Here is a 27,417-nt window from a genome sequence, read left to right as displayed (position 1 = left end):
GCCAGCGCCCACACCCAGCTCCGGGACGGTGAGCGGTCCAGGCCTCTCTCTGGAGAAGGGGATAACGCTGACCTACCTCACGGCGGGGGGTAAGAGTCATGGCCAGGTTCTGAGCACACCCCTGCCCGCTGGCTCGGCACCTCTGATCAGCAGGTCCTTGCTGTTTGTGAAGTGCTTTGAGATTCACTGGGAGGCCACTGAGCAGAGTTAGGCCCGCAGTTCATGCAGCACTTGCTGGGGGGCTACAGAGGGCCCCACAGGCACCCGGGGCTGGCTCTCCCCCTCGTTTCCAGCTCCTCCACATCCATGCAGCACCACCTGCACAGAACTGCCCATGGAAGCCAGTGGGAGGCCGTCTGGTGAGGAGGCATGTCCAGGGCTGGTGAATGAGGTGGCGGGTGCACCGAGCAGGAGTGTGACAGCCCCTCCAGTCGGAGCCTGGCAGGCACGGGCTAGAAAGGAGCGAGGCCTTTGCCAGCTCTAGGAGCCCACACAGAGCATCCACCCGCCCCTGCGGTGCCGTGCAGCCGCCCTGCAGAGCAGTCAGCGTCTGCCTCCATGCGCTGCAGAGACTCCCCGACAACCAGGCCTTACTTCCTTTACTGACAGAGACTTATCAAAATTACAAAAAGTCATACAAAAAGAGGCCCCCCCAATTCACACCCCTGCCCAAGAAGGTGCACCTCTGCCCACTGGCACATGCAGCAAAGGGACAAGGGACAGCTGCCCACCTGGCCTGGGCAGGTGACAGCCTAACGCAAAACCCTTTTCCAAAGGGGAGGGATGTGCTGGGGCCTCCAGGCGATTCCCAGCCTGCCAGGGAGTTGGCCACACCACTGGGGGTGGGGGGTGAGGGGGACAACCATGCAGCTTATCAACAAACAGTTCTAGCAGCAGGAGGCTCGACAGCAGCCTCGAGCTGAGTCCTACTGGGATGGCCGCAGGGCAGGGCTCCTTCCCCCAGAGAGGCCATCCTGAGTGGTCAGATTCTGGTGACTGCTCCTCTCTGGCCACCAGACTTCTGAACACAGCCATCCGCCTCCTTGCAATGAGGGAGAGAGGCAGCCCTGAGATGGGTGGAGGGACTCCGGCGGCAGCCCCCGTGTTCTTGCTAGGCCAGCGGCTGCTGGGTACAAAAGCTCCCAAGGGCAGGGGCCGCTGGCAGCTGAGCTGAGGGTCACAGCACTGCCAGGAGCGAGGAAGCCCAGCCCAGGGAGTGGCCAGCAGGACGGAGCTTCCCTATCGCCAGAGGACAAGGGAAGTGCTTTGGCAGTGCAGAACATGGATGGGGAGGAGCCCCACCTCCCTGCCCCTTCCCAGGCCCTAGCCCAGGGCCCACTGGGAGCCCGTTATGCGTCATTGGGGAGGCCGAAGAGCTTGACGGTGCCTGCCTCCCGGCTGCTGTCATATTTGCCGTCTTTGTCATCACAGGCGAAGGCCAGCAAAGGTCTCTTTGGGTGCCAGGCCACCGTGAAGGTGGGGGACTCACACTGCACCTCCCACAGCTTCTCCCCTGCAGGAAAGACAGCATCAAATGAGCCAGGCCCAGGAGCAGCTGCAGGGGGAGAGACTGAGGGAATGCCCCCCTCCCTCCACCCTCCAGCTGCAGGAGGAGCGAGACCACCACCTTTCATGCTCCTTTCGTTCAGTGCTCCGAGACAAGGCGAGAGACACTGTACAGATTCCTAAAATAGATGCAATCGCCAGAATCTCTCCTGCGGCCCGCCCCTGCTGCTCCAGTCCTGCGCTCCCCGGCACACCGCTCACTACCCCTCCCTCCCAACCTACACCCCCCCACAGCCCTGCCACTGCCCTCCATCCAGAGCCACAGCCCACACCCACCATTCCTCCCCGGGCCACTGAACCCCTGAGCCATGGGCATGAGCAGTTACCTGTCTCCACCTCGGCAATGTCGATGAAGTGATCCTCAGACGCGGACGCCAGCATCTTCCCATCATGGCTAAAACTCAAGGTTCTCACGGGCCAGTCCAGCCTGCAGCACAGGGCGAGGAGACAGTGAGGGATTTCCCGTCTCAGTGCCGGGGGTGGGAACTGCACACGGGGCAGGGTCACCTACCTGGAGAAGCACCTCACACACACCAGCTCGTCCACATCCCACAGGCTGACCAGAGCATCTGCGCTTCCCGTGGCAAAGTACTTCCCCATGGGGTCAAACTTGATGCAGATGCAGTTCGAAGGGTGAGCATTGATAGACTGGATGGGCTTCAGCTCCGGGTAGCTGCAGACAGATGGGAGAGAGCAGAGCGGGTGAAAGAGCCAATTCACCAACACTGCAGGGTCCAAGTGCCCGCTACAGAGGGACGCCGCGTGCCCTGACCAAGACATCCGCATGCAGCTGGGCGGCAGAGATCCAAGACCTCATGCACCTAGCGTCAGTTTAAGTGGGCTACAGCAGCTGGATCGCTTCTGAGGGTGTCTGGCCCAGAACGGTGCGGCAATGTAAGAACGGCCAGACCGAGTCAGACCAAAGGTCCATCTAGCCCAGTATCCTATCTTCTGATGGTGGCCAATGCCAGGTGCTTCAGAGGGAATGAGCAGAACAGAGCAATTATTGAGTGATCCATCCTGTTGTCCAGTCCCAGCTTCTGGCAGTCAGAAGTTAGGGACACTCAGAGCACGGGATTGCATCCCTGACCACGTAACAGCCATTGATGGACCTATCCTCCAGGAACGTATCTAATTCTTTAAACATAGTTATAGTTTTGGCCTTCACAACATCCCCTGGCAGGGAGTTCCACAGGTTGACTGTGCGATCTATGAAGTACTTCCTTATGTTTGTTTCAAACCTGCTGCCAATTAATTTCCTTGGATGACCCCTGATTCTTGTGTTATGTGAAGGGGTAAATAACACGTCCCTAGTCACTTTCTTCGCACCAGCCATGATTTATAGACCTCTCTCATCTCCCCGAGTCCTCTCTTTTCCAAGCTGAGCAGTCCCAGGCTTATTAATCTCTGCTCATATGGACGTTCCAGAGCTCTCATCATTTTTGGTGCCTCTGTCTGTACCTTTCCCTAGCCTATTTTTTTTTTTTTTTTTTTGAGATAGGGCAACCACATCTGCACGCAGTATTCAAGATGTGGGCGTACTATGGATTTATATAGTGGCATTATGATATTTTCTGTCTTATTATCTACCCCAGTCCTAATATTTGCTAACCTTCCATTAGCTTTTTTGACTGCCCGGCACATTGAGCGGATGTTTCAGAGAACTATCCACAAGATCTCTTTCCTGAGTGGTAACAGCTAATTCAGACCCATCATTTTGTATGTATCGCTGGGATGCGTCCCAATGTGCATTACTTTGCCTTTATCAACATTGAATTTTATCTGCCATTTCGTTGCCCAGTCACCCAGTTTTGTGAGATCCCTTTGTAACTCTTCCCAGTCTGCTTTGGACTTAACTATCTTGAGTAATTTTGTATCACCTCCAAACTTCAATATCTTCATGAATGACTGGGGGAAAGGGGGTAAACAGTGAGGTGGTGAACAGCACAGGACCCAGTACAGATCCTTGGGGAACCCTGCCATTTACCACTTTCCATTGTAAAGTTGACCATTTATTCCTACCTTTTGTTTCCCATCTTTTAACCAGTTACTGATCCATGAGCGAACCTTCCCTCGTATCCCAAGACTGCTTACTTTGCTTAAGAGTCTTTGCTGAGGGACCTTGTCAAAGGCTTTCTGAAAGTTGAAGTACACTATATCCATTGGACCACCCCCTGTCCACATGCTTGTTAAAACCCTCAAAGAATTCTAATACATTGGCGAGGCATGATTTCCCTTTACAAAAGCCATGTTGATTCTTTCCCAACGTACCATGTTCATCTAGGTGTCTGATAATTCTGTTCTTTACTATTGTTTGCCTGGTACTGAAGTCAGGCTTACTGGCGTTTAGTTGCCAGGCTCATATCTGGAGCCTTTTAAAAAAATATTGGCTTTACAATAGCTGTCCGCCAGCCATCGGGTACAGAAGCTGATTTAAGCCATAGGTTACATACCACAGCTGGTAATTAAGCAATTTCACATTTGAGTTCCTTCAGAACTCTTGGGCGATACCTTCAGTCCTGATGACTTATTACTGTTTATCAGTTTGTTCCAAAACCTCCTCTAATGACACCTCAGTCTAGAACAGTTCCTCAGATTTGTCACCTAAAAAGAATGGCTCAAGTGTGGGAATCTCCCCCACATCTTCTGCAGTGAAGACTGATGCGAAGAATTAATTTAGCTTCTCTGCAATGGCCTTATCTTCGAGTGCTCCTTTAGCACCTTGATCATCCAGTGGCCCCACTGACTATTTTGCAGGCTTTCTGCTTCTGATATACTTAAAAACTAGTTTGTGTCTTTTGCTAGCTGCTCTTCAAATTCTTTGGCCTGCCTAACTATCCTTTTACACTTGACTCGCCAGAGTTTATGCTCCTTGCTATTTTCCTCAGCAGGAGTTGACTTCCAATTTTTAAGGAATGCCTTTTTGCTTCTAACCACCTCTTATACTCTGCTGTTTAGCCACAGTGGTATTTTTCTTTTTGGTCTTCTATTTTTTTTATTTGGGGTGCACATTTAGTTTGAGCCTCTGTTATGGTGTTTTTAAATATCTTCCATGCAGCTTGAGGCATTTCACTCTTGCGTTTCTTTTCATTTCTGTTTCACTAGCCTCCTCATTTTTGTGTAGTTCCCCTTTGTGAAGTTAAATGCTACTGCGGTGGGCTTCTTTGGCGTTTTCCCCCCTACAAGGATGTTGAATTTAATTACATCATGGTTGCTCGGGCATGTAGGAATTATATTGCTCGGGCATGTAGGAATGAAATCAGGAAGGCCAAATCGCACCTGGAGCTGCAGCTAGCAAGAGATGTCAAGAGTAACAAGAAGGGTTTCTTCAGGTATGTTGGCAACAAGAAGAAAGCCAAGGAAAGTGTGGGCCCCTTAATGAATGAGAGAGGCAACCTAGTGACAGAGGATGTGGAAAAAGCTAATGTACTCAATGCTTTTTTTGCCTCTGTCTTCACGAACAAGGTCAGCTCCCAGACTGCTGCGCTGGACATCACAGCATGGGGAGTAGATGGCCAGCCCTCTGTGGAGAAAGAGGTGGTTAGGGACTATTTAGAAAAGCTGGACGTGCACAAGTCCATGGGGCCGGACAAGTTGCATCCGAGAGTGCTAAAGGAATTGGCGGCTGTGATTGCAGAGCCACTGGCCATTATCTTTGAAAACTCGTGGTGAACGGGGGAAGTCCCAGATGACTGGAAAAAGGCTAATGTAGTGCCAATCTTTAAAAAAGGGAAGAAGGAGGATCCTGGGAACTACAGGCCAGTCAGCCTCACCTCAGTCCCCGGAAAAATCATGGAGCAGGTCCTCAAGGAATCAATCCTGAAGCACTTACATGAGAGGAAAGTGATCAGGAACAGTCAGCATGGATTCACCAAGGGAAGGTCATGCCTGACTAATCTAATTGCCTTCTATGATGAGATTACTGGTTCTGTGGATGAAGGGAAAGCAGTGGATGTATTGTTTCTTGACTTTAGCAAAGCTTTTGACATGGTCTCCCACAGTATTCTTGTCAGCAAGTTAAAGAAGTATGGGCTGAATGACTGCACTATAAGGTGGGTAGAAAGTTGGCTAGATTGTCGGGCTCAACGGGTAGTGATCAATGGCTCCATGTCTAGTTGGCAGCCGGTGTCAAGGGGAGTGCCCCAGGGGTCGGTTTTGTTCAATATCTTCATAAATGATCTGGAGGATGGTATGGATTGCACCCTCAGCAAATTTGCAGATGATACTAAACTGGGAGGAGTGGTAGATACGCTGGAGGGCAGGGATAGGATATTAGGAAAAACTTTTCCACTAAGAGGGTGGTGAAACACTGGAATGCGTTACCTAGGGAGGTGGTAGAATCTCCTTCCTTAATTAAGGTCAGACTTGACAAAGCCCTGGCTGGGATGATTTAATTGGGAATTGGTCCTGCTTTGAGCAGGGGGTTGTACTAGATGACCTCCTGAGGTCCCTTCCAACCCTGATATTCTATGATTCTATGCTATTACCAAGCGTTTACATTATATTCACCTCTTGGACCAAATCCTGTCCTCCACAGAGAACTAAATCAAGAATTGCCTCTCCTCTTGTGGGTTCCAGGACTAGCTGCTCCAAGAAGCAGTCACTAATGGTGTCTAGAAATGTTATCTCTGCATCCCATCCTGAGGGGACATGTACGCAGTCAATATAGGGACAGTCGAAATTCCCCATTATTTTCTGACTTTGTAGCCTCTCTACTCTCCCGGAGCATTTCACAATCATCATCACCACCCTGGTCAGTAGTATATCCTTGCTGCTATACTCGTCAGTCAAGCCTGGAATTTCTATCCAGAGAGATTCTATGGGACAGTTTGATTCATTTAAGAGTTGTTCTATATTTGACTCCACGCTTTCTTTCACAGACAGAGCCACTTCCCCCACCAGTGCGATCTACTCTGTCATTCCTATATAGTTCGTACCCTGGTATTACCGTGCCCCACTGATTATCGGCATTCCACCAAGTTTCTGTGATGCCGACTATGTCAATGTCCTCATTTAATACCAAGCACTCGAGTTCACGCATCTTAGTATTTACATTTCTAGCATGTCTATAGTTGTCAGTATTGAGTTGTCTGCTTCATGTGAGGTAACTGAATGGGACTCTTTCATTTGACTGTTTCTCCTCAGTTCCTACCTATACAGGCGAGTCTCATCTTACACTGCGGTTACATTCCACAGACAGCGTGTAAAGCAAAAATCACATATAGTCAAAATTACATTGAGTATAATGGCGGGAGGAATCGCCCACACTACAGGTACAGTATTTAAATTGTTACCTTTCTCTCTTTTGTTTTTGTTTTTGCCGACAGCACAAAGCTGAATTCACACATGTTAAATGCGCGTAAGATGAGAGTCACCTGTACTTTATCAACTTCTATCTTCTCCCCTTTACTAGGATATAGAGAATCCCTGTTCAGAGATCCTGCCCTAAGGGATGTCTCTGTCTGAACCATGTGCTCCTCCGTACCTGTCGGCTTCTCCCAGCCGTTAGTTTCAAAACTTCTCTACCACCTTTTAACACTACACAAGCAATCTGGTACCAGTTTGGTTTAGGTGGAGCCTAACCTTTCTGTATAGGTTCCTCCTTTCCCAAACCCCACCTCCCTACACCATCGTCTCATCCACGCATTGAGACCCTGCAGTTCTGCCAATCTCCCTGGCCTGGAGCGTGGAACTGGAAGCATTTCAGAGAATGCTACCATGGAGGTCCTGGACTTTAATCTCTTACCTAGCAGCCTAAATTTGGCTTCCAGGACCTCTCTCCTACCCTTCCTATGTCATTGGTACCTACCTGTACCATGTCCACCGGCTCCTCCCCAGCACTGCACATAAGTCTAGAGAGATCTGCAACCTTTGTACCTGGCAGGCAATTCACCATGTGGTTCTCCTGATCATCACAAACCCAACTAGCTATATTTCTAATGATCAAATCCCCCATTACTGTTACCTGTCTCTTCCTAATAACTGGGGCCCTGGAGGAGCACCACATCATCATCTGGAGGGAAGGTCCCAACTATGGGAATGTTTCCCTCTGGTCGAGCTTGATGTTCCTCTTCCCCGAGACTTTCCTCCTCCTCAGCAGCACAGAGGCGGTCAGACCGGGGGTGAGACCACTCTACTGTATCCCTGAAAGTCTCCTCTGGGTACCTCATTGTCCCCCTTAGCTCCTCCAGTTCAGCCACCCTGCTCTTAAGAGCCCGTAGTTGGTCTCTGAGGGCCCTGAGTTGCTTGCACTCAGTGCGCGCACACACCCCTGCCCACAAGGCCAGTAAGCATACATGGTGCAGTCAGTGCAATAAACTGGACAGCCCCCACTCGACTGCTGGACTTTGCCTGCATTATTTTTACTCTTGCGGGGTTTTCGGTTTAGGAGTACTGTTAGGTATATCTGCCTCTCTAAACTCCCCTGTTCGCCAGCTCTTCTAGTCACTTTGGAGCTGGCTTTTAAGTCCCTGTTCTCCCGAGTTAGCCCCTTCCCCTCATCAAGGGACCCTAAAGGGGTTAGGGATCACAGGACAGCAGAATAGAGCGTCATTAGGAAGCTCTCAGCCTCGCCTACCAGGAAACTTGTCTCAGCACACAGCTCCAAAACAGACCACACTATAACCTCAGCTACTGGCAAGGCTCTCAGTCTGTCACAAGAGCCATGCGAAGGAAACACAGCTGAGTGCAGAGAGTCAGAGCGAGGGTGCAGGGCAGGAGATGTAAGAGGCAGCCAGCCTGCCCATCCCATCCCTGCCACTGGAGACCATGCCGGGACATACCTGAGGATGTTGATGCAGCCGTTGCCATTGGTGAGGAAGAACATGTTGTTATCATTGTTCCAGGAAATCTCATTAACCTCAAATTTAAACTGCTCCTCGGCTTTGGAGCGATGTGTTTTGGCATCAATGAAGGTGACCACATCATCCTTATTCCCCACCGCAATGGTCTGGCCATCAGGACTCCAGCAGATATTAATGTTCTCTCCTGGAAGGGACGAGAATGCATCAGGTCCTACCATCACTCAGCACCATTACCAGGGGCAAGAGAACCACTCAGGTGCCAAAGATGGACTTTTGTATTTTTAACCCAAGCCCCAGGTCTGCTCTGCTAACCCTCTGCCTTAAGTGGCGAAGGCCAATGACATGACCAAGTTTAAATTTTAACAGCCTAGCTTTGCTTGACCAGCTGTGCCACAACTATGCAAGTTTTAAGGGAAATTAACTCCAACAGAACTGTGGCCTCAAAACAGAGAATCACAATTACTCCTGTTGCATGTCTCTTCCCCGTGCAAATCTCTCTGCAAAGCCATTGCTCCATGCTACATAGGTCATTCAACAAATCTTTTCATAGTACTGACACGGGGTGCTGGAAAAGTGTGTGTGGGGGAGACAGGGGGGTGCTGAGAGCCATTGAACCAAACTGTAAACCTTGTATATGATAAAAAACACTTCAAGCCAGGTTCCTGCACCTGTGTACTGACAACTAAACCTGGGAAGAAAAGGTGCATCAAAAACAGAAATGGGTGATGGAGACTCAACTTCTCTCCCTAACCTCTATCCCTTCTCCCTACAGCCACGCATGCTAGTGAGAGTTTCTACAGTGCCAGTGCTAACATAGACGGGTTCAGGTGTTTAACACTGTTTCACCTAACACTGCTCAGAGCTTGGCTGATGCCAGGCACAGATACAAATTCTCGCTGGAGGTAGTGTCATGTATGTTTACAATTGGCTAGCAAAAGCCAGAAAGATGCAATTGTCACAAAAACATCACGTAGAGGTCTCAGGGTTTCCTGAATTTGCTTCCAGTCCATGTTGGGAGCAGGATGCGTGTGCAAAGCGAGCAGTGTTTACAGCTGTCCTGAGACACTCTGGTCCCTCCTATCGCCTCATGTTATCACCCACCTTTGGTGTTCACGGTAGCAATGCACTTAGTGGTGCGGACGTCCCAAATACGGATGGTCTTGTCTCCAGACGCAGTAACAAAGAGGTCTGGGTTACTCGGGTGCCAGCACAGTTGATCCACGCTGTCCCCGTGGCCGCGGTAATTGTTCTCCTTCACCTAGAGGGAGACGACCGCCCAAGCCATCAGACAACCAGGCTCCGACGGATGCTGCCCCACTCACTCAGGAAACTGCCCCCGTGAGCTAAACAAAGACTACGGCCCCCATTTTACAGAGGGGGACCCGAGACCGAGGGAAACTAAGCGACTTGCCCAAGATCGCACACAAGTCTATGTGGGGGGGGGGGGGATCAGGAAAGCCAACGCCCCCCCTCCCGCGCCCCGGACTAAGACTTGAACCCCGGGGGGCCTTTCTTTGAGGGGTGCTCGGCGGCTCGCAGACCTGTCCCAGGCGCAGCAAATGGGATCCCCCCACTCCCAGGGCCCGAGCCCCGGCCTGGGCTCGCCGGGCCGAGCCTGGGGGGCGGCTTCCCCTGTGCTGCCCGGGGGGCGGGGGGGGCGGGGCGGCTTCCCCTGGGACGTGACCCCGCCCCGCCGCTGGCAGCCCCGCATGGCGGATGGACGGGGACGGGGACCCCCCCCGCGGCGCTGTGCCCAGCCCGATTGAACGCCCCGGCCCCGGCCCCGGCCCGCTCACCAGCCGGTCCTTCTCCAGCACGAAGACGCTCGCCGTCTTGTCGAAGGAGCCCGAGGCGAGCCGGCGGCCGCAGCAGCTCCAGGCCACCGAGTGCACCTTGGCCCCGTGCGCCGGGAACTCGCGGCTGCGCGTGTTGGCCCGGAACAGCTCCTGCATGGCGAGCACGTACGGGGAGAGCGCCATGGCAACCGGGCGCCCGGCAACCGCTTCCGGGGCAGCGGCCGCGGGGCCACGCCTTCCGCTTCCGGGGCGCCTCTGGCGCTGCGCGCGTCGGGGGCCAGGGTCACGGGCCGGAAGGGACGGAGGCGGCGGCGCGCTCCCGGCGCGGGGGCGGGGCCGGCGGAGGTGCCCGCGGCCCCCGCCCGTCTCCGGCGCTAGGCCCCGCCCCAGCCCCGTGCTGTGCTGGCCCCTGCGCCCCGGGGGTCCCCGGGGGCGGCCGCAGCTCCGCGCGGGGCGCTCCGCACCGGGACCGACTCCGGCCTGGGGGTCAGGCTCCGGCCCCCGGCTCCGGGACCGGGACCGGCCGAAGCGCCGCACGGCATTCAGCCCCCTCTTCAAGCGCAGGGAGCGGCTGGTGCCTGCCCAGACCCGCGTGGGCAGCCCCTCGGAGGGGTGCAGGTCCCCATCCCGGAGTTTCTGCCACCAGCCTGCAGCCCCCGATTTCCCGCTGCAGCCTCCCGGTGCCCAGGGGCGTCTGGGGGGCACCAGGAAGAAACCGAGGAGTCACCGGACTCGCTGTTAATTGAATACACCTGAGAAGTAGCCACAGAAAACGTCACACAGCTGCAGAGACCAACAGCCCGGGTAGCCAAAGGAGATTCGGGATGGTGCCCGCACATGGTGTGCTGCCTGGCCTGAGTCTCCAGGTCAGAAAGCTGGTTTGTTTTTACCAAGACTAGTTGCTCCTAACCAGAGGAGTAGTTCGTCTGCTCTGATTAGGCCTCAGCTGGCGTAGTGTGTCCAGATCTGGACGCAACATTTCAGGAAGGATGTGGACAAATTGGAGAGCGAGTCCAGAGAAGAGCAATAAAAATGATAAAAGGTCTAGAAAACAGGACCTTCTGGGGGAAGATTAAAAAGACTGGGTTTCTTTAGTCTGGAAAAGAGAAGACTGAGAGGGGACATAACAGTTTTCAAGTATGTAAAAGGTTGCTACAAGGAGGAGGAAGAAAAATTGTTTTGCTTAAACTCTGAGGGCAGGACAAGAAGCAACGGTCTAAAACTGCAGCAAGGGAGGTTTAGGTTGGAGATTAGGAAAAATTTCCTAACTGTCAGGGTGGTTAAGCACTGGAATAAATTGCCTAGGGAGGTGGTGGAATCTCCATCGTTGGAGATTTTTAAGAGCAGGTTGGACAAACACCTGCCAGGGACGGCCTAGATAATCAGTCCTGCCAGGAGTGCAGGGGACTGTAATAGAAGACCTCTTACGGTCCCTTCCAGTCCCTGTGAGTCTATATAGGATGATCAGCTGGAAGGAGGGGGCTGCTGGACTGGAGAGAGAGAGCAGCCTGAGCCCATGGGGACTGGGACAGTCCAGGCTTGAGGGCCCTACGGCCTTCCTGTGCTAGGATCAGACACTCAGTAAACCCTCCTGTTTGACGCTGGCTGAGAGTCAGTGCAGTCCGTAGAGGGGCTTTGCATTGTTCCCTCTGGTTGGGGTGGTCCCGGGGGGCCAGCGAGCGCGGGGACGCCCTGAGGGGGCCCTCGGTGAAAGGCAGGCAGGCGGAAGGCTCCGAGGTGCAACCCGAAGAGCTGGGGGGACAAGAGCGCAACCTTCGCGGAAGGCCCTGACGCTCAAGGGGCTTGCTCCCCGGGGCCGTATGAGACGGGGATGCGGAGAAGCATTAGGCGGCCGGCCACCCACGCCTCACTGGTGCGGCTCTGGGGGAGTGGGTTAGCGTTGCTGGGCTGGTAGGGGTACCCGGTCTGCCCCAGCCAGGGAGCCGCGGTGGTCAGCAGAGGAAAGGAGGAAGAGGGCCTGGCCGGGGTGTCCCAGCCCTGTCTCCACCCCCGCGCACGCCCCTCCGGCCTTGCGGGGCTGAAGCCCCAGGCGCGGTGTGTGTTTGGGGGGGGGGACCCCAAAGTGCCCCCCTGCAAACAGCCGAGCGTGGTGCCCCCACCCCCCCCGGTCCAGGAACCCCGGGGTCTCCCTCGCACAACCCTGGGCCGCGCGCCCGCGGCTCGCTGCCGGGGCAGGCGCGTGCCCGAGGGGCCCCAGCCGCCGGGGGCGCGCGCGGAGGGAGGAGCGAGCGCGGGCCCCGCCCATCGTCCCGGCGGGGGCGGAGCCCGGGGAGCAGGCAATGGCCGAGGGCGTCATCCTCGTCCGCGACTCGGGCTCGGAGGGCGGCTGCTCCCCGCCCCGCCGGAAGAGGCGGCGGCCCCGGCCCCGGCCCCGGCCCCGGCCCCGGCGCGGCCGGCCGGGACTCGCGGTGAGTCACCGCGGGCCCCGTTACCCGGCCGGCCGGGCGGGCGCGAAGATGGCGGCGCTTCCGGCCGCGGGCTGGGCGAGGGGATGGCGGCCGGGAGGGGTCAGCTCCGGACCCCCCGCCTCGGGGGACCCCGCCCCCGTCCGAGCGCCCCGGCGGCCCGGCCACGCAGCGCGGGCAGCGGCTCTCCGTGGGGATGCGCTCGGCCCGGTGCGCTGCGCATGCGCACAGGAACTGAGCATGCTCAGTAGCATCTGTTGAAGCCACTGCCCTTCGCCCTGCCACGGGGGGCAGTCTCCTCCCCTCCCCCCCGCCGGGGCCACGTTCCCACGGGGGGCAGTCTCCTCCATTCCCCCCCCGCGCCGGGGCCACGCTCCCACGGGGGGCAGTCTCCTCCCCTCCCCCCTGCCGGGGCCACGCTCCCACGGGGGGCAGTCTCCTCCCCTCCCCCCGCGCCGGGGCCACGCTCCCACGGGGGGCAGTCTCCTCCCCTCCCCCCTGCCGGGGCCACGCTCCCACGGGGGGCAGTCTCCTCCCCTCCCCCCTGCCGGGGCCACGTTCCCACGGGGGGCAGTCTCCTCCATTCCCCCCCCGCGCCGGGGCCACGCTCCCACGGGGGGCAGTCTCCTCCATTCCCCCCCCGCGCCGGGGCCACGCTCCCACGGGGGGCAGTCTCCTCCCCTCCCCCCGCGCCGGGGCCACGCTCCCACGGGGGGCAGTCTCCTCCCCTCCCCCCCGCCGGGGCCACGCTCCCACGGGGGCAGTCTCCTCCCCTCCCCCCTGCCGGGGCCACGCTCCCACGGGGGCAGTCTCCTCCCCTCCCCCCGCGCCGGGGCCACGCTCCCACGGGGGGCAGTCTCCTCCCCTCCCCCCTGCCGGGGCCACGCTCCCACGGGGGGCAGTCTCCTCCCCTCCCCCCTGCCGGGGCCACGTTCCCACGGGGGGCAGTCTCCTCCATTCCCCCCCCGCGCCGGGGCCACGCTCCCACGGGGGGCAGTCTCCTCCATTCCCCCCCCGCGCCGGGGCCACGCTCCCACGGGGGGCAGTCTCCTCCCCTCCCCCCGCGCCGGGGCCACGCTCCCACGGGGGGCAGTCTCCTCCCCTCCCCCCGCGCCGGGGCCACGCTCCCACGGGGGGCAGTCTCCTCCCCTCCCCCCGCGCCGGGGCCACGCTCCCACGGGGGGCAGTCTCCTCCCCTCCCTCCCGCCGGGGCCACGCTCCCACGGGGGGCAGTCTCCTCCATTCCCCCCCCGCGCCGGGGCCACGCTCCCACGGGGGGCAGTCTCCTCCCCTCCCCCCCGCCGGGGCCACGCTCCCACGGGGGGCAGTCTCCTCCCCTCCCCCCCCCCGCCGGGGCCACGCTCCCACGGGGGGCAGTCTCCTCCCCTCCCCCCCCCGCCGGGGCCACGCTCCCACGGGGGGCAGTCTCCTCCCCTCCCCCCCCCCGCCGGGGCCACGTTCCCACGGGGGGCAGTCTCCTCCCCTCCCCCCCCCCGCCGGGGCCACGTTCCCACGGGGGGCAGTCTCCTCCATTCCCCCCCCGCGCCGGGGCCACGTTCCCACGGGGGGCAGTCTCCTCCCCTCCCTCCCGCCGGGGCCACGCTCCCACGGGGGGCAGTCTCCTCCCCTCCCCCCTGCCGGGGCCACGCTCCCACGGGGGGCAGTCTCCTCCATTCCCCCCCGCGCCGGGGCCACGCTCCCACGGGGGGCAGTCTCCTCCCCTCCCCCCTGCCGGGGCCACGCTCCCACGGGGGGCAGTCTCCTCCATTCCCCCCCCCGCGCTGGGGCCACGCTCCCACGGGGGGCAGTCTCCTCCATTCCCCCCCCCGCGCCGGGGCCACGCTCCCACGGGGGGCAGTCTCCTCCATTCCCCCCCCGCGCCGGGGCCACGTTCCCACGGGGGGCAGTCTCCTCCATTCCCCCCCCGCGCCGGGGCCACGCTCCCACGGGGGGCAGTCTCCTCCCCTCCCCCCTGCCGGGGCCACGCTCCCACGGGGGGCAGTCTCCTCCATTCCCCGCCCACGCCGGGGCCACGCTCCCACGGGGGGCAGTCTCCTCCATTCCCCGCCCGCGCCGGGGCCACGCTCCCACGGGGGGCAGTCTCCTCCATTCCCCCCCCGCGCCGGGGCCACGTTCCCACGGGGGGCAGTCTCCTCCATTCCCCCCCCGCGCCGGGGCCACGTTCCCACGGGGGGCAGTCTCCTCCATTCCCCCCCCGCGCCGGGGCCACGTTCCCACGGGGGGCAGTCTCCTCCATTCCCCCCCCCGCCGGGGCCACGCTCCCACGGGGGGCAGTCTCCTCCATTCCCCCCCGCCGGGGCCACGCTCCCACGGGGGGCAGTCTCCTCCATTCCCCCCCCGCCGGGGCCACGCTCCCACGGGGGGCAGTCTCCTCCATTCCCCCCCCGCGCCGGGGCCACGCTCCCACGGGGGGCAGTCTCCTCCATTCCCCCCCCGCGCCGGGGCCACGCTCCCACGGGGGGCAGTCTCCTCCATTCCCCCCCCGCGCCGGGGCCACGCTCCCACGGGGGGCAGTCTCCTCCATTCCCCCCCCGCGCCGGGGCCACGTTCCCACGGGGGGCAGTCTCCTCCATTCCCCCCCCGCGCCGGGGCCACGTTCCCACGGGGGGCAGTCTCCTCCATTCCCCCCCCGCGCCGGGGCCACGTTCCCACGGGGGGCAGTCTCCTCCATTCCCCCCCCGCGCCGGGGCCACGCTCCCACGGGGGGCAGTCTCCTCCCCTCCCCCCCGCCGGGGCCACGCTCCCACGGGGAGCAGTCTCCTCCCCTCCCCCCCGCCGGGGCCACGTTCCCACGGGGGGCAGTCTCCTCCACAGGGCCATGTTCCCACGGGGAGCAGTCTCCTCCATTCCCTTCCCCCGGGGCCACACTCCCACGGGGGGCAGTCTCCTACACTCCCCGCTGGGGCCACATTCCCACGGGGAGCAGTCTCCTCCATTCCCTTCCCCCGGGGCCACATTCCCACAGGGGGCAGTCTCCTCCGCGGGGCCACGTTCCCACGGGGAGCAGTCTCCTCCCCTCCCCCCCGCCAGGGCCACGCTCCCACGGGAACTGTCTCCTCCACTCCTCCCCCCCCCCCGCCAGGGCCATGTTCCCACAGGGAGCAGTCTCCTCCATGGGGCCATGTTCCCATGGGGAGCAGTCTCCTACACTCCCCCCCCCCCCCGGGGCCACGTTACTGTCCCTGCAGCCAGGCCCCAGGCCCAGCGGGCAGCCTGTGCTGCATCTGACTCGAGTTGCCAACTTTCCAATTCCACAAAAATCAGACCATGCCGCCTGAGGGACTCAGGCCTGGATTCGCAGGCGGTGTCCTTCGGGGCTATGGGGTGCTGGGAGAGACAGCGTCTCTTGCCAGTGGTACAGGAGGGAGCAGATAAGTGATGAGCTAAGCACTTACCTCTGATCTTCAGAACAACTCTGCTGGGTAAAGTCCTACCAGCTGACAGGGGAGAGGGAGAGGGCAGAGTTACCCAGCCCCCCTGGGTTCCGGGGGATCCTTTGTCTGTTCCAGAGAGCTCAGAGGCTGAGCATCCAAGGCTTGTCTGATTGTGTAAAGAAAGCCGGAGCAGATGGTTGCTGAGTGGACAACACATCTCATCTGGAAGGCTGGCTGCCGTGGCCCAGCTGCCATCTCAGCTTGAATCCTCTGAAATTCTCGCCTCCCATGCCCAAGCAGCTCAGGGATCAAATCAATGCTCTTTAGCCCAAGGGATTTCTCTTGCCATCTCTGCAGTGCTCCCAGTGGAGCTCACAGGGCTTCCCTGGGGGCCGCTGTATCAGTCACAGAAGAGAAGGCAGAATATCTGCTCCTGCTGGAAGGGTCCTGGAGGTTGCACACAGTGAAATCCACTGTGCTGGGAGCTGGAGTGATCTGGGCCCCAGGTTAAGAGTCCTGCCCTTTCCTCCAAGGGTAGAAAGGGACGGGAGCAGGTCGGGCAGGCGGGAATGATCTGCTCCCGGAACTCAGGTGCCGCACGGCCGCCTCCAGAAGGAAGAGCCCAGGAATGAGAGTTCATTGTTCTGCAGCCAAACCTGCCACCAATGGTCGCTTCAGTCACTGCTTAGGACAGAGCCCTGGTGAACAGCTTGCAGGAAACAAGGCACCCAGACCCCCAGGGTGGATGTCACCCACTGGGGCTTTTCCAGCTCGAATAGCGTCAGTCCCCTGCCTCGCGGGGTGGCTTTTCTGGCAGGCTGATTAGCACTCAGCAGCTCCCCTGCCACCGTCTTACTGCAGCAGCCGTGGGTGCAACACAGACAGCAGCAGGCAGGCCCCTCAGCCTAGCACAGCAGCAGCCTGAGCTGCAGCCGTGTGGCGTCAAAGCTCCTTGTGTCCACTAGCAGGGAACCCACCCGCTCCACTGGCCACGCCTCGCCCCGTGTTTGTGGGTGCCGCGTGCAGATGTGTGCTCGCCCTCTGGACCAGTGCTGACACTCCCTGGACCTGGCCCTGGCTCGGAGGGCCTGCAAGGCATTGACAGACACTGCCCCACGGGAGCTGGCATGCTGTCTGAAGTAGAGCCCGGGCTTCTGCAAAGCGCTCTGGGGTCCTGGGGCCGCCCCTTGCCGGGGCAGTGGGAGGGATGAAGGGGGTCTGTGCTGATGCTGCAGGGGGAGGGAGGCACCACTGCTGGAATCCAGCCTCTGCCCCGTGTGCCCAGGTGGGGGCTGCAGGGCTTGGCTCGTGTCTGTTCTCAGGTGAGCTGCCGTCACTTTGTGAGGATTGGGGAAAACCCAGCCTCCAGCACCCTGCCCTGTCCCCTCAGCCATTCTGGCAGTGCTGATGGGGACATATGCAAAGCTCCAGCTGCCACGACCTCAGAGCTCCTGAGCCAGGGCACTGGGCCCCGCGTCCCATGTCCTAGTGCAGCCCTTGTGGCACTGCTTCTCCACTGCAGGAGGGGGCCCTGACCCCAAACTCTGCAGTGGCTGATAGCAGCAAAGAGCCGGCCGCCATCTTGGGTTTGGGGCAGGGGCTTGTTCACTGCTCGGACGCTGCCTGACAGCCAGTTTGCCCATCAGGGAGGGGCAGGGTTTGCCCCAGGGATTAGGACAAGGAAGCCCCCCCGGCTAGGCTTTTCCGAGCACAATTCAGACCGTTGCTTCACGCTGCTAGAGGCCGGGCGGGGGGGTTGCAATCTGAGCAGGGGATGGGCATTGCTTGCCACTAGCGTTCTGTGCGACCATGGGGAAGTCCTGTGCGCATGCCTCTTGCGATCCCGTGGGGCTGATGGGCATGCCCCATCTCCCCAAGGCCCTGCACCCGGGGATCGGGGGAGCCCAGCCCTTGTGCCCCCCTTTGCCGGCAGCACTAACCGCTGTCTGTCTGTCCCCAGGAGGTCATTGATCTGACCGGGGAGGACGAGTGTTCAGAAGCAGCAGTGCAGGATGACTTCGCTGTGATCGACCTGACCGAAGTGGAGGAGGAGCGTCCGGCCGACTTCCCCCTGGCTGATGCTGGCACTGCTGCCGGCATGGCATGCGCGTCGCCTCCCAGCCTCCCGGCCCTCGTGGACATAAAGCGTGAAAGGAAAGAGGTGGCAGACCAAGGCCTTGGGGACCCGTGGGATGGAGCACAGGAAGAGACGAAAGGCACCCACTTGGAAGGCTGCATCTCCCCCGTCTCCAGCTGCACGCACTCCGTCTGCGGCCCTGAGCTCAGCAGCACCACCATTAACAGCGACCTGGGCTCCTTGGCCAGCCTCCCACTGGACTCGGACGTGTTCTCCTTCTCTCCAGCCAGCAGCAGCAGCAGGAGGGCATCCTGGGACTGCTCCGCCGCAGAATCTCACAGTAGCAGCCAGCAAAAGGAAGACCCAGAACGCCTACCCACCGCCCCTACTCAGAGACAGTCCCCAGGCCTCTCCAGCTGCCCCCCAGCAAGCACCCCCAGGTCTCCAGAGCAGCCTTTGCTGGAGACAAGTAACCCAGTGCTGACTGCCGTGAAGCAGGAGCCCCCCGAGCCAGCCAAACTGCGGCCTGTCAATAAGGCTTGGCTTCATAAGCTGCGGTACTTCAGGAGGACTCCGGTGCATCACCTCTTCCTCCAGGGCATAGTGCAGGATGAGGAAAGCCGCCAGGTAACCTAGTGAGATCGCCCCGCCTCCGTGCCCAGGGCCAGTCATGGGCTCAAGCACAGGGGTGCTGAGAAGGTGCCACCCCTTCTCAAAGCGGGGCCTCTATCCTACATGGAGGTTGATGCTCTGGGCGCGCCCTCGGCATTTCCCTTCAGCCAGGCATACTGGGGTTGAGGAACGCTGCTCAAACATCCCATCCAGCGGCAAGGAGGAACCCAGGGGATTGCAAGCATTCTTGGGGGGCTACTAATGACTCGAGGGTTTGGGTCCCCTCGGCAATTCAGCCTGGAGGGAGCTCTGCTCTGGTTCCTCTTCTGCCTTTCAGTTACGCCTTTGTTTTTCCCTGTCCATTCCTCTGGCTGCCTTCTTCCCTCTCTCTGGATTCCCGCACTTAGCTCTGCTCTATGCTCAGCCCTTGCTCTGGCTTTGTTCAGACAATGGTCTTCGTCTGGCGGGAGGGCCCAGCCTGCTCTCCTCTGCTCCCGTATGCGGACACGGGGACCTCTCAGCAGAGTGGTCTGTGTGGTGAGAGAATGGGCCCGGGCAGCCCTAGCGAGCGCCAATCCCATTGCTGGAGCACTGCGTGCCGAGCAGACCGGCCCCCATCACCCCCTGCTGGGCCAGCCTGTGAAATCCGCCCTCCTAATTGGGTTTCAGCCCAGTTAGGGAAGTGCCTGGCTAGCCAGGAACCGAGCATCATGTTACCACAGGCCAGCAGAGGCCTGTTAAGGTGGCCCCTTGTGCCTGTGTGGCAGAGCAGTGCCGCTCCTGCAGGCTTGGAGGGGAGGAGGCTCATGCAGGCCAAGCCGTTCCATGGTCCTCGGGGCCTGGCAGACCCAGAGCCATGAGGCACTTGTGCTACCCAAGGGCCCTGGATGCGTTTTTTTCAGCTCCTAGAGATGGTTTGTTCAGCGTTTTCACTGCATGGAGACTGCGGGTTTGTGTGCTCGTAACCCTGGGGACAGCCCGGCCATGCACAACTGCCTTTGTGAGCTCCCCAAGGCCCACTGCAGGGTGTGACATGCCTGCAGCTGCGCCATTCGTTAGTCTTGATGCTGCTACGACACACTGAACAGAGAGGGCACAACGCTGCTCCTTGGTCTGGGTAGTTGTCCAAAGCTAGCCCCACCTCGGTGACTGGCACAGCCGCTTGCTACGGATCCTTCGCTTTCTCGTGCAGCCGAGAGCCCTGGTTATGGCGATTTCCTGGATAAGAGACCCCTTTAACAGCAACGGTTCTAGACCAGCCCCCCGAGTCCTAAATCAATTGTAACTTTAGGGTAAGGCTAAAACTGATTGACGCCTAAGGCACGTTTTAGTGCTGGTAAACTCCACCACCACCAGCCCTGCTCATCAGCAGGGACAAAGCACAACAACCGTGCATCTGTTCGTAAATGTAAAGGCAATCCAAATTAGTCCCAGCCTTGACTCCTGGCAAGCGGTGTATGGGGTTCCTAGTTTCACAAATGGGCTCTCCAGCCGAGGCTTCTTTGTCCCTTCACATGCCTTGCAAACCCGGTTCTAATATCTTATCGTCTTGACAGATCGCACAACGGAAGGCGCAGCCCATCCCCAGCAGAAAATTGAGCATGGTGTCCACCACCATGGAGGAGAACTTCCCCAAGGGGACCCTGCAGTTCCTAATGGACTTCGTGTCCTGCCACCATTACCCTCCAAAGGAGATTGTGTCCCATGTGATCAGGAACATCCTGCTGAGCTCAGAGGCTGGGGAGATGCTGAAGGATGCCTACATGCTGCTGATGAAAATTCAAATGTATGTGTTGCGTTTGCCTGGGTACCACCTGACCTGTGCTGCCTGGCTGGGGAGCAAGCTTCCCCCTTATAGTGCTGGCCCACCTGGTCTCCATGGCAGGGAAAGGTCTCCTTTTCAGCACTGTGGATAAGATGTCCTGTTAGAGACTAATGCCCCTCCTCTGTGGCTGGTACACAGATAGCCCTGCTGTGCATGCCCTTGGAGGATTGGAGGCTGCTGGCTGGTTCTACATACTAAATAGCTAGAAATGCAGGTGGGGGGGTGGGACACAGCGTGACCAGCAGGACGTGCTGGGTAAAATGGGCTTTGGGAACGTGGTTCTAACTACTTCGCATCTTAACTTTTTAAATCAGATGTGGCCCATTCTAACGCTGGCTTGTCTGACACAGAGGTGAGGGGGTTAAAACTCTTTGCTTCAAGGTGGAGAGGACCAGGCCATGCAAGTCAGTGCAGTGAGTCCGTATGGGAAGGTACCTTCCCTGAACTCCAAGCTAGTCCATTGTTCTGGACTGGACACTGCAGGTTCCTCTTTCTCCACAACGAGTTGAGAAGTCCTTAGAGGTCTTCAGCCTGTAGAATCTGTAGCCCAAGGGATGAGTAGTGTCCATGACCTCCAGAGCATGCAAGCTCCCTGGTCAGGCTGTTCTACACAGCCACAGGGGGGCACAGGGAGGAGGAGAAAGGAAATAAGGGAAATCAGAGCTGGAGGACACTGCAATACTAGGGTGACCAGCAGAGTGTAAAAACCTGGGGCAACAGGGTTACAACAAGTGACCTGGCAGAAGGGCTGCTGAGTTCTTGGGGTTGCTTTGCCTTTTTCCCAGGCTCCAGTTGTCCCACTGAAGAGTCAAGCAATTCAGTAACCGACTGCAAATACCTGTGTCATTTCAGGCTTCATCCGGCTACCGCCACAATGGTGGGATGGGACTGGGAGCTGCTACGGTATGTCATGGAAGAACAGGTACAGTCACGGTGTCCCGTGTGGGCGTGTATGTGCGGGGAGGGCAGTGGCCATGTATTTTTCTTGTGCAGAAGGTGGGCTCACACTGAATTTCACAAGCCCTCACAGTGCAGCAGGGGTACGTTGCTGGAGCGCCCTGCCTCCTTGCAGCTGGCGTGGGCCATTTCAACCAGCAAAGAGCAGCCTTTGGCTCTCAGCATCTCCAGCAAGGCCCTGTCAGAGAGACCCCTGCCTCCTCCAGCACCTGTAGGAAATCCAGCAATGAGCCCCAAGTAGGCTAGCCACACAAGCCCTACCAAGCACCACATTGGCAACTTGCCCAGAGCCTCAGGCTTCCCCTAATTTACATTAAAAACTCAGAGCGCAGCCATCCTTAATTCCTTCACTGAGGCAAAGCCCATGGTGACTGTGGGTCCTGGCAACACTTTATCTTCCTCCCACGTGCCTGCTGGCTCAGACGGCTGTGGAGCAATGCCAGGTGGGACCAGGCACAGAATGCTGCAGCCCACACTTTGACGACCCATGGACAGGTGGGTTGAGCAGGGCCAGAGTCTAGTCTCCCAGCTTCTGGTCACAGCTCTGCCAGTGACTTGCTGAGTGAGCTCAGGCAAGGCCCTGTACTCTCTGGGACAGTTTCCCTATCTGGTGAAGAGGGTAATGGATCTACAGAGCTCCCAGGGGCTGTGTTTGGAGATCCTCAGCAAGGTGATGGAACCTTCTCCGCTCAACCACGTCGCCCTTGGGGTTGCCCCTTGGGCTAGCCAGGCAAGGCACGTCCTACTTGAGGAAAAACTACCTTGGCCTTCTTGCTTGAGCATATGTACTTGTCCCCATCCATCTCCCCCCTGGCCTCTGCCCCCCTAACCTTTGAGGCACCTAGAGTTCCCCTCGCCCGCTGAGCCCATCATATTGGCAGCCCTGACACGCCCAGGCGCCAGCTCTGAATCGCTCTGGGCCCACAGGAGGAGACGCTCCCCGGGCGCTTTCTGTTCCTGCAGTATGTGGTGCAGACCCTGGAGGACGACTTCCAGCTGAACCTGAAGCTGCGCTTCCTGCAAAAATCCATTGCCAAGGAGGTGCTTTCCTGTGACCGGTGCTTCAGCAACGTCACGTAAGGCGCGCCCCCCGCGGCCCAGCCACGTGCCCCCCGCGGCCCAGCCACGTGCCCCCCGCGGCCCAGCCACGTGCCCCCCGCGGCCCAGCCACGTGCCCCCCGCGGCCCAGCCACGTGCCCCCCGCGGCCCAGCCACGTGCCTCGGCTGTAAGGCAGGGGCACTAAGAACCCTGATCTCCCAGGACTCACTGCAGAGAGCTTGGGGGCCAGAGATCATGTACCTGGCCCATGGGGGAGGTTCGTATCAACAGCTGCTGGGAGGAGACTGGGGATGCCTTGCACTCAGGCTGGCCTGCTTTTTCCCAAGGACTGGGAAACAAACAGCCCTGAGAACAGGAGGAATTCGTACTGCTCCGCTGGTGGCACAGGGTTTATAAATCGTCATGTGGGTCCCACCCCTGGGAGCATCTCAAATGTGTCCTGCCCCATGTCCCACACTTGGTCTGTCCTTCTGTTCCAAGTGGACCTCGGGGTCTGAATGTGCAGATGGAAAGCCAGGCCCTTGTCCTAACTAACATTCACATTTCCATCCCAGGGAGGTGATTGAGTGGCTGGTTGCTGCGGTTACTGGACTTGGATTTTCCCAGCCCCGAAAGCAGCAGCTGAAAGCACCATGTCCCTCATCAGAAGCTGACGGTAGCATCTCCTCACGTGGGCCAGACTCTGCACAGAATGACAGTGAAACTGGGCAGGCAGAGGCCGTCCTACCAGCTTTCCTTTCCCAAAAGTGAGCCAAGGAGGCATTAACTCTGTCACTAAAGGCTACAGAGCTGGGCTCCTCTCAGACTAGGAAAGACACAAGCTAGCAAGTATCTCTAGTCAAGAAAGAAAAGTGGTGCTTGCAACCTGGGTGCCCTGCTTGCCAGCAGCTTAGGTTCAACCTGACCATGTTTAGGCCCCACTGTAACTGATCCTACCACCTGACTGGAAGGGAGCCACTTATGCAGCAGGGAGCCTGCCCTGCCTCAGAATGGCCCCAGGAGATCATCTGACAATCATACATTGGGGCAGGAAGCCCTTTGCTAGAGCAAACAGGCTGGCAGGAGCAGCAGCTATGCAGGCTTCACCTTGCTGCCCTGCCACTGTGCCTCCCGCCTGACCTTGAGGAACCTCAGCCCTTACCTCTGCTTCCAAGGATGCTAGGCAGAGCGGTGCTTTTGTGCAAGATAACCAGTGTCCCCTAGAAACTGGACTGAGCCCACCTACTCAATCCCCATAGGCCCTTGACAGTCCAGTGGTACCACGTTTACACTGTCTGCTGGGGGCACATTTGAAGCAGAGCTCAACTCTTGGTCCTCTGGATTCTCTGAATGGGGGAGGCGGCCTATGCTGTTATGCTTCAGACACAGGCAGACGCCTTGGGAAGAAGCCCCACCTGTCGCCTAACTCTTGTTCTCTGGCCTAGGGTGGTGCTGCTTCTCCAGAGGATGCTGTCCATAGCCGTAGAGGTGGACAGGTCTCCCAATTGTAGCACCAATAAGATTGCCAATGTGATATTTCTATACTTAGTGAACATTCCTCTGAGGAGCCAAAGGTGAGAGAGACCGATCCATTGTTCCTTCTTGCTGGGGCTGGTTTGATTCCTGTGCTTACCCCCAAACCCATCTGCAGCTAACAGCTTAGCTAATTGGAACACACGTGGAGAGGCAGAATAGCCCCTAACAAGTGAAGCGGTGGCCAGCATGGGGGACTTAGAAAGACTGGGATGGACAGACCAGAGCTGATTTTGATAATCACATCAAGGATCTGAGACAGCCCTACTGTGATTGGCTCCATCTTCCCCGGTTCTGTTGCGGGGAGGGGATACCCACCCTGACTGCACCAAGAAGAGAGAGTACACTGGTGTTCAGACAATCAGGGTCATGTACTTGGGCAGGTGAGGCCTGCATAGTAGTGGCAACTGGGGGCAGAGATCAGTGCAGCACCTAAAGCTTTAGGGCGACCCATTTCAGTTTCCCTCTGTAAAAGAGCTGTAAAGCCTAGGCTCCAGGTCCTGTCTACCTGATGGTTTCAGCCAGCCAATCAACTCTTACTTTCCTGACCCGCCATGGACAGAGCTGGGTCCTGAGAACCAGGCTAGCCAGACTCCATGTCTTCCACAGACTAGAGCCCAGATGTGCTCCCAGTGAGTGTTAGAAGCAGCCCTGCTGAGGAACACTCTTGGTGCTGCCCGTGGGTCCCCATCGATCCCACACGTGAAAGCACGTTAGGGACTCGCTCAGAGCAGGGCTAAACCTCATTTCCATCATGCATTGAGAGGACTTAAGCACGTGTTAACACTGGACATCTGACCAACCCTCTTCCCCCTTGTTCTCCTGGGACTTTAAGGGTGCTGCCCACCCCTCAGCAGCTCTTCCCCTCCTTTCAGTCATCCGTGCAGAGGCAGCCTCCAGCTGGCTTTCTTGGGGGAGGAGTGACTAGCCAGGAAAGCTGTTGGCACTTCCCTCTCACCTTTGCTGCTCCAGCAGGGTAGCATGGGGGCCGAGCAGAATGCCCCAGGCACTTAGTTCTGTCTAAAAGCCTCCCCTCTTCTGGTGCTAACCCCCCATTAAAATAAATTTAAAAACCACTTGGTTGTGGCATAGACTGCAGCGAGAGCAACGGGCAGCATGGTCCGGGCAGCCCCTTCCTTGCTACAGCAGACCCAGCACGGTCCTGCAATCTTTCATCCTGCTTGGGGCACCAGTGGTCCCAGCGCTGGTCTGGCCGAGGTGAACACAGTCCAGGCTTACCGGTACTGCTGGGGGCTCGTCCCCGCAGGACCTGCTGGGGGCTCGTCCCCGCAGGACCTGCTGGCTGGTACGTCACCCAGTCTCAAGGCAGTCCGGCTGTGCTGCGCTCGGCAAGGGCAGACTCTCCTGCCCAGCCTGCTTTCCTGGCTGAAGGGACTGTCTTGACCTGGAGTAAACACGGGTGGATCCTAATGAAGTGAACAGCTGGGGCAGGCTGACGGGCTAACGAGCGTCTTGGTAACTAGGCTGGCTGCCGGGCTTGTGCTCAGCACTCCAGAAGCCCTGAAAATGGAGTTCCATTGTTGCACGCTCCTTCCCTATCGTCGCCATGCCAGTATCCCCTCAGCATGCTTGGCCTTGGGCTGGGGCAGGTGCTGGTGGCTCACAGGCTGCCCTAGCCTCTGCTTCCCTCTCCATTCCCTTGTTACTCTCGCTCCTTTCTTCCAGGGAGGCCTTCTTAAACAGCATGGAGAGCCAACTCCTGCGCTGCAAAGTGCTGGAGCTCCTGTTCCACCACAGCTGTGCCATACCAGCCTCCTTGCCCTTGTCTCTGAGCAAGATCCTGCATTTCCTGAGCTGCCATTCTCTGCTGCTGCAGTATCAGGTATCGCCCTCCTCCTCCTTCCCTGCCCTGGTCTTTCTTAGAGACCCCTCCTGGTAATCAAAGCTCTGCTCTTTGCACAGGACCACGAAGTAACGTGGCAAAGATGGGATGAGATGCTTCAGGACTTGATTTTACTGTTGACAAGTTACCGCAACGTTTTGCTGGGTAAGCAGCCTCTGTTAATGGCCTAGCAGCCTAGCCCAGCCTTAGTGTGTATGCTCTGACCCAGAGGAGCCAGACCACCCACGGCCCCCTTCACACCAAAGCAGCTGCAACCTCACTTTTCAGTTCCAGAAAGCTGCAGCATCTCCTGCTGGGAGCGGCTTGGAGTACAGTACATGAGAAACCAGGCAGGCTCATCTCCAAAGGAACAATTCTACCCCATGCCACCAAAGTCAAACTCCCAAGAATTAGCCTGTTCCCAAAGGGTTTGCAGCACAATGCGTTCCTAGTTATTCTGTAAAGGGCTCAACCTGCAGTGCCCTCCCTGGGCAACCCTCTGGGTGGTATGCAAGCCAGCTCTGCAGAAAGACAGGGCTGATAGGTGAAAGCCCTGGCTCAGGTGGGGAAGGGAAAGAAGGGGAAGACACTAGATTAATCTGGAAACAATAGAGGCTTAAGGTCTAAAATCTGATTTTTGGGACAGTTACAAAGGCCTCTTCCCTGCTAGGAAACTACTTTAATGTACTTCTCCACACTGGTGGGCTCTGCATTCACACCCCCATGTGCATTTAGTAACTATTAAACCTGACACCACCTACACACACACACCCCTCCTCCTCGGTCCTAGCCTCCCAGAGCAGAGACTTTTCCAGGCATGTTAGGCAGCTGGCAAGCAGGAGAGTCTTCTGACAGTGAAAGAGGGGTGTTGTAAATCTCTGTGGGGCTGGAACTCTCTCCTACTTTGCAGAACACGGGGCTGCTCAGAGTTGGGGGATGACACATTGCAACGGAAAGTCAGCTCCAAGCGTAACCCTGGGATGCATGCCACTTTTCCTACTGGTTCTGTGCGATCACTCTTCACCATGGGGCATGTACTGACTTCAACTGGAGCGGGGTCAGACACTGCCCCATAACTGCCTTGTACTAACAAGTTGACCTTACCAGCATTTCCTTTTGCAGGACACTTAAGAAGTTCACTCAGTGAGCGGATGGATTTAATCATTTCAAATGCCAAACCCCAGCTACAGGATAATGACAGTATCACCACAGTGGACATTGAGCTGCATGTCAAGGACTTCAGCAGCTGGCTGCTGCAGATCCTGGGGAAGCCCCTTCCCCCGCAGATCAAAGACAAGGTGTGCGTGCTTCAAGCACTGCTGCTCACCGCTGCTGCCACCACCTGACAGGAAAAGGATGCTCGCGAGGGAGCTGTGGACCTGGCTTTCAGTGCCAGGCAGCAGCCTGGTCAAACATCAGTTGCCCCACTATTCAGTTCTGGTCATATAGTTTGTGGACCTAGGAGTCTCCTACCCTCCTCTGAAATCTGCTTCTCCTTGTGCAATCTGTGTATAGAGTTTTTTCAATTAAATTATTTTCCTGCTT

At 58.2% G+C, this 27,417-nt stretch overlaps 2 protein-coding genes across 5 annotated transcripts; one reads left to right on the top strand and one right to left on the bottom strand.

Moving 5' to 3' along the window:
- Window positions 1-482: 482 nt before the first annotated feature.
- On the bottom strand, window positions 483-10,500 carry THOC3 (THO complex subunit 3). The gene is made up of 6 exons (XM_073355164.2): window positions 10,166-10,500; window positions 9,471-9,627; window positions 8,349-8,553; window positions 2,078-2,239; window positions 1,893-1,993; window positions 483-1,513 (listed from the first exon to the last, which is right to left on the bottom strand). The coding sequence occupies exons 1-6, from the start codon at window positions 10,346-10,348 to the stop codon at window positions 1,350-1,352; spliced, it is 972 nt and encodes a 323-aa protein (XP_073211265.1). The 5' UTR covers window positions 10,349-10,500; the 3' UTR covers window positions 483-1,349.
- On the top strand, window positions 10,405-27,417 carry SIMC1 (SUMO interacting motifs containing 1). Of its 4 annotated transcripts, none has more exons than XM_073355160.2 (10): window positions 10,405-11,031; window positions 17,947-18,690; window positions 20,232-20,461; window positions 21,353-21,422; window positions 22,385-22,533; window positions 23,072-23,263; window positions 23,942-24,070; window positions 25,716-25,872; window positions 25,953-26,037; window positions 26,995-27,417. In XM_073355160.2, exons 1-10 carry the CDS (start codon window positions 10,990-10,992, stop codon window positions 27,216-27,218), a joined length of 2,022 nt encoding a protein of 673 aa, XP_073211261.2. In that variant the 5' UTR covers window positions 10,405-10,989; the 3' UTR covers window positions 27,219-27,417. The 4 variants fall into 4 exon arrangements, with proteins under 4 accessions (XP_073211261.2, XP_073211264.2, XP_073211260.2 ...); XM_073355163.2 differs by having other exon boundaries at window positions 10,405-11,302; XM_073355159.2 differs by lacking the exon at window positions 10,405-11,031 and adding an exon at window positions 12,407-12,594.

The sequence above is a fragment of the Lepidochelys kempii genome, chromosome 8 (assembly GCF_965140285.1).
Source record: "Lepidochelys kempii isolate rLepKem1 chromosome 8, rLepKem1.hap1, whole genome shotgun sequence".
In the NCBI taxonomy this organism is placed as follows: Eukaryota; Metazoa; Chordata; order Testudines; family Cheloniidae; genus Lepidochelys; species Lepidochelys kempii.
Note: the sequence above shows the minus strand (reverse complement) of the source record. Positions and strands in the feature narration are given on the sequence as shown.

Bases quoted from the DNA above. Each gene is read 5' to 3' on its own strand.
- SIMC1 (XM_073355159.2), top strand. From the start codon at position 12,466: ATGGCCGAGGGCGTCATCCTCGTCCGCGACTCGGGCTCGGAGGGCGGC. The intron at 22,534-23,071 runs GTAAGGCGCGCC...TTTCCATCCCAG, and splicing joins CGGTGCTTCAGCAACGTCAC to GGAGGTGATTGAGTGGCTGG. The intron at 25,873-25,952 runs GTATCGCCCTCC...CTCTTTGCACAG, and splicing joins CTCTGCTGCTGCAGTATCAG to GACCACGAAGTAACGTGGCA.
- THOC3 (XM_073355164.2), bottom strand. From the start codon at position 10,348: ATGGCGCTCTCCCCGTACGTGCTCGCCATGCAGGAGCTGTTCCGGGCC. The intron at 1,994-2,077 runs GTAGGTGACCCT...CCTGTGCTGCAG, and splicing joins TGTGTGAGGTGCTTCTCCAG to GCTGGACTGGCCCGTGAGAA. The intron at 1,514-1,892 runs GTAACTGCTCAT...TCTTTCCTGCAG, and splicing joins CATTGCCGAGGTGGAGACAG to GGGAGAAGCTGTGGGAGGTG.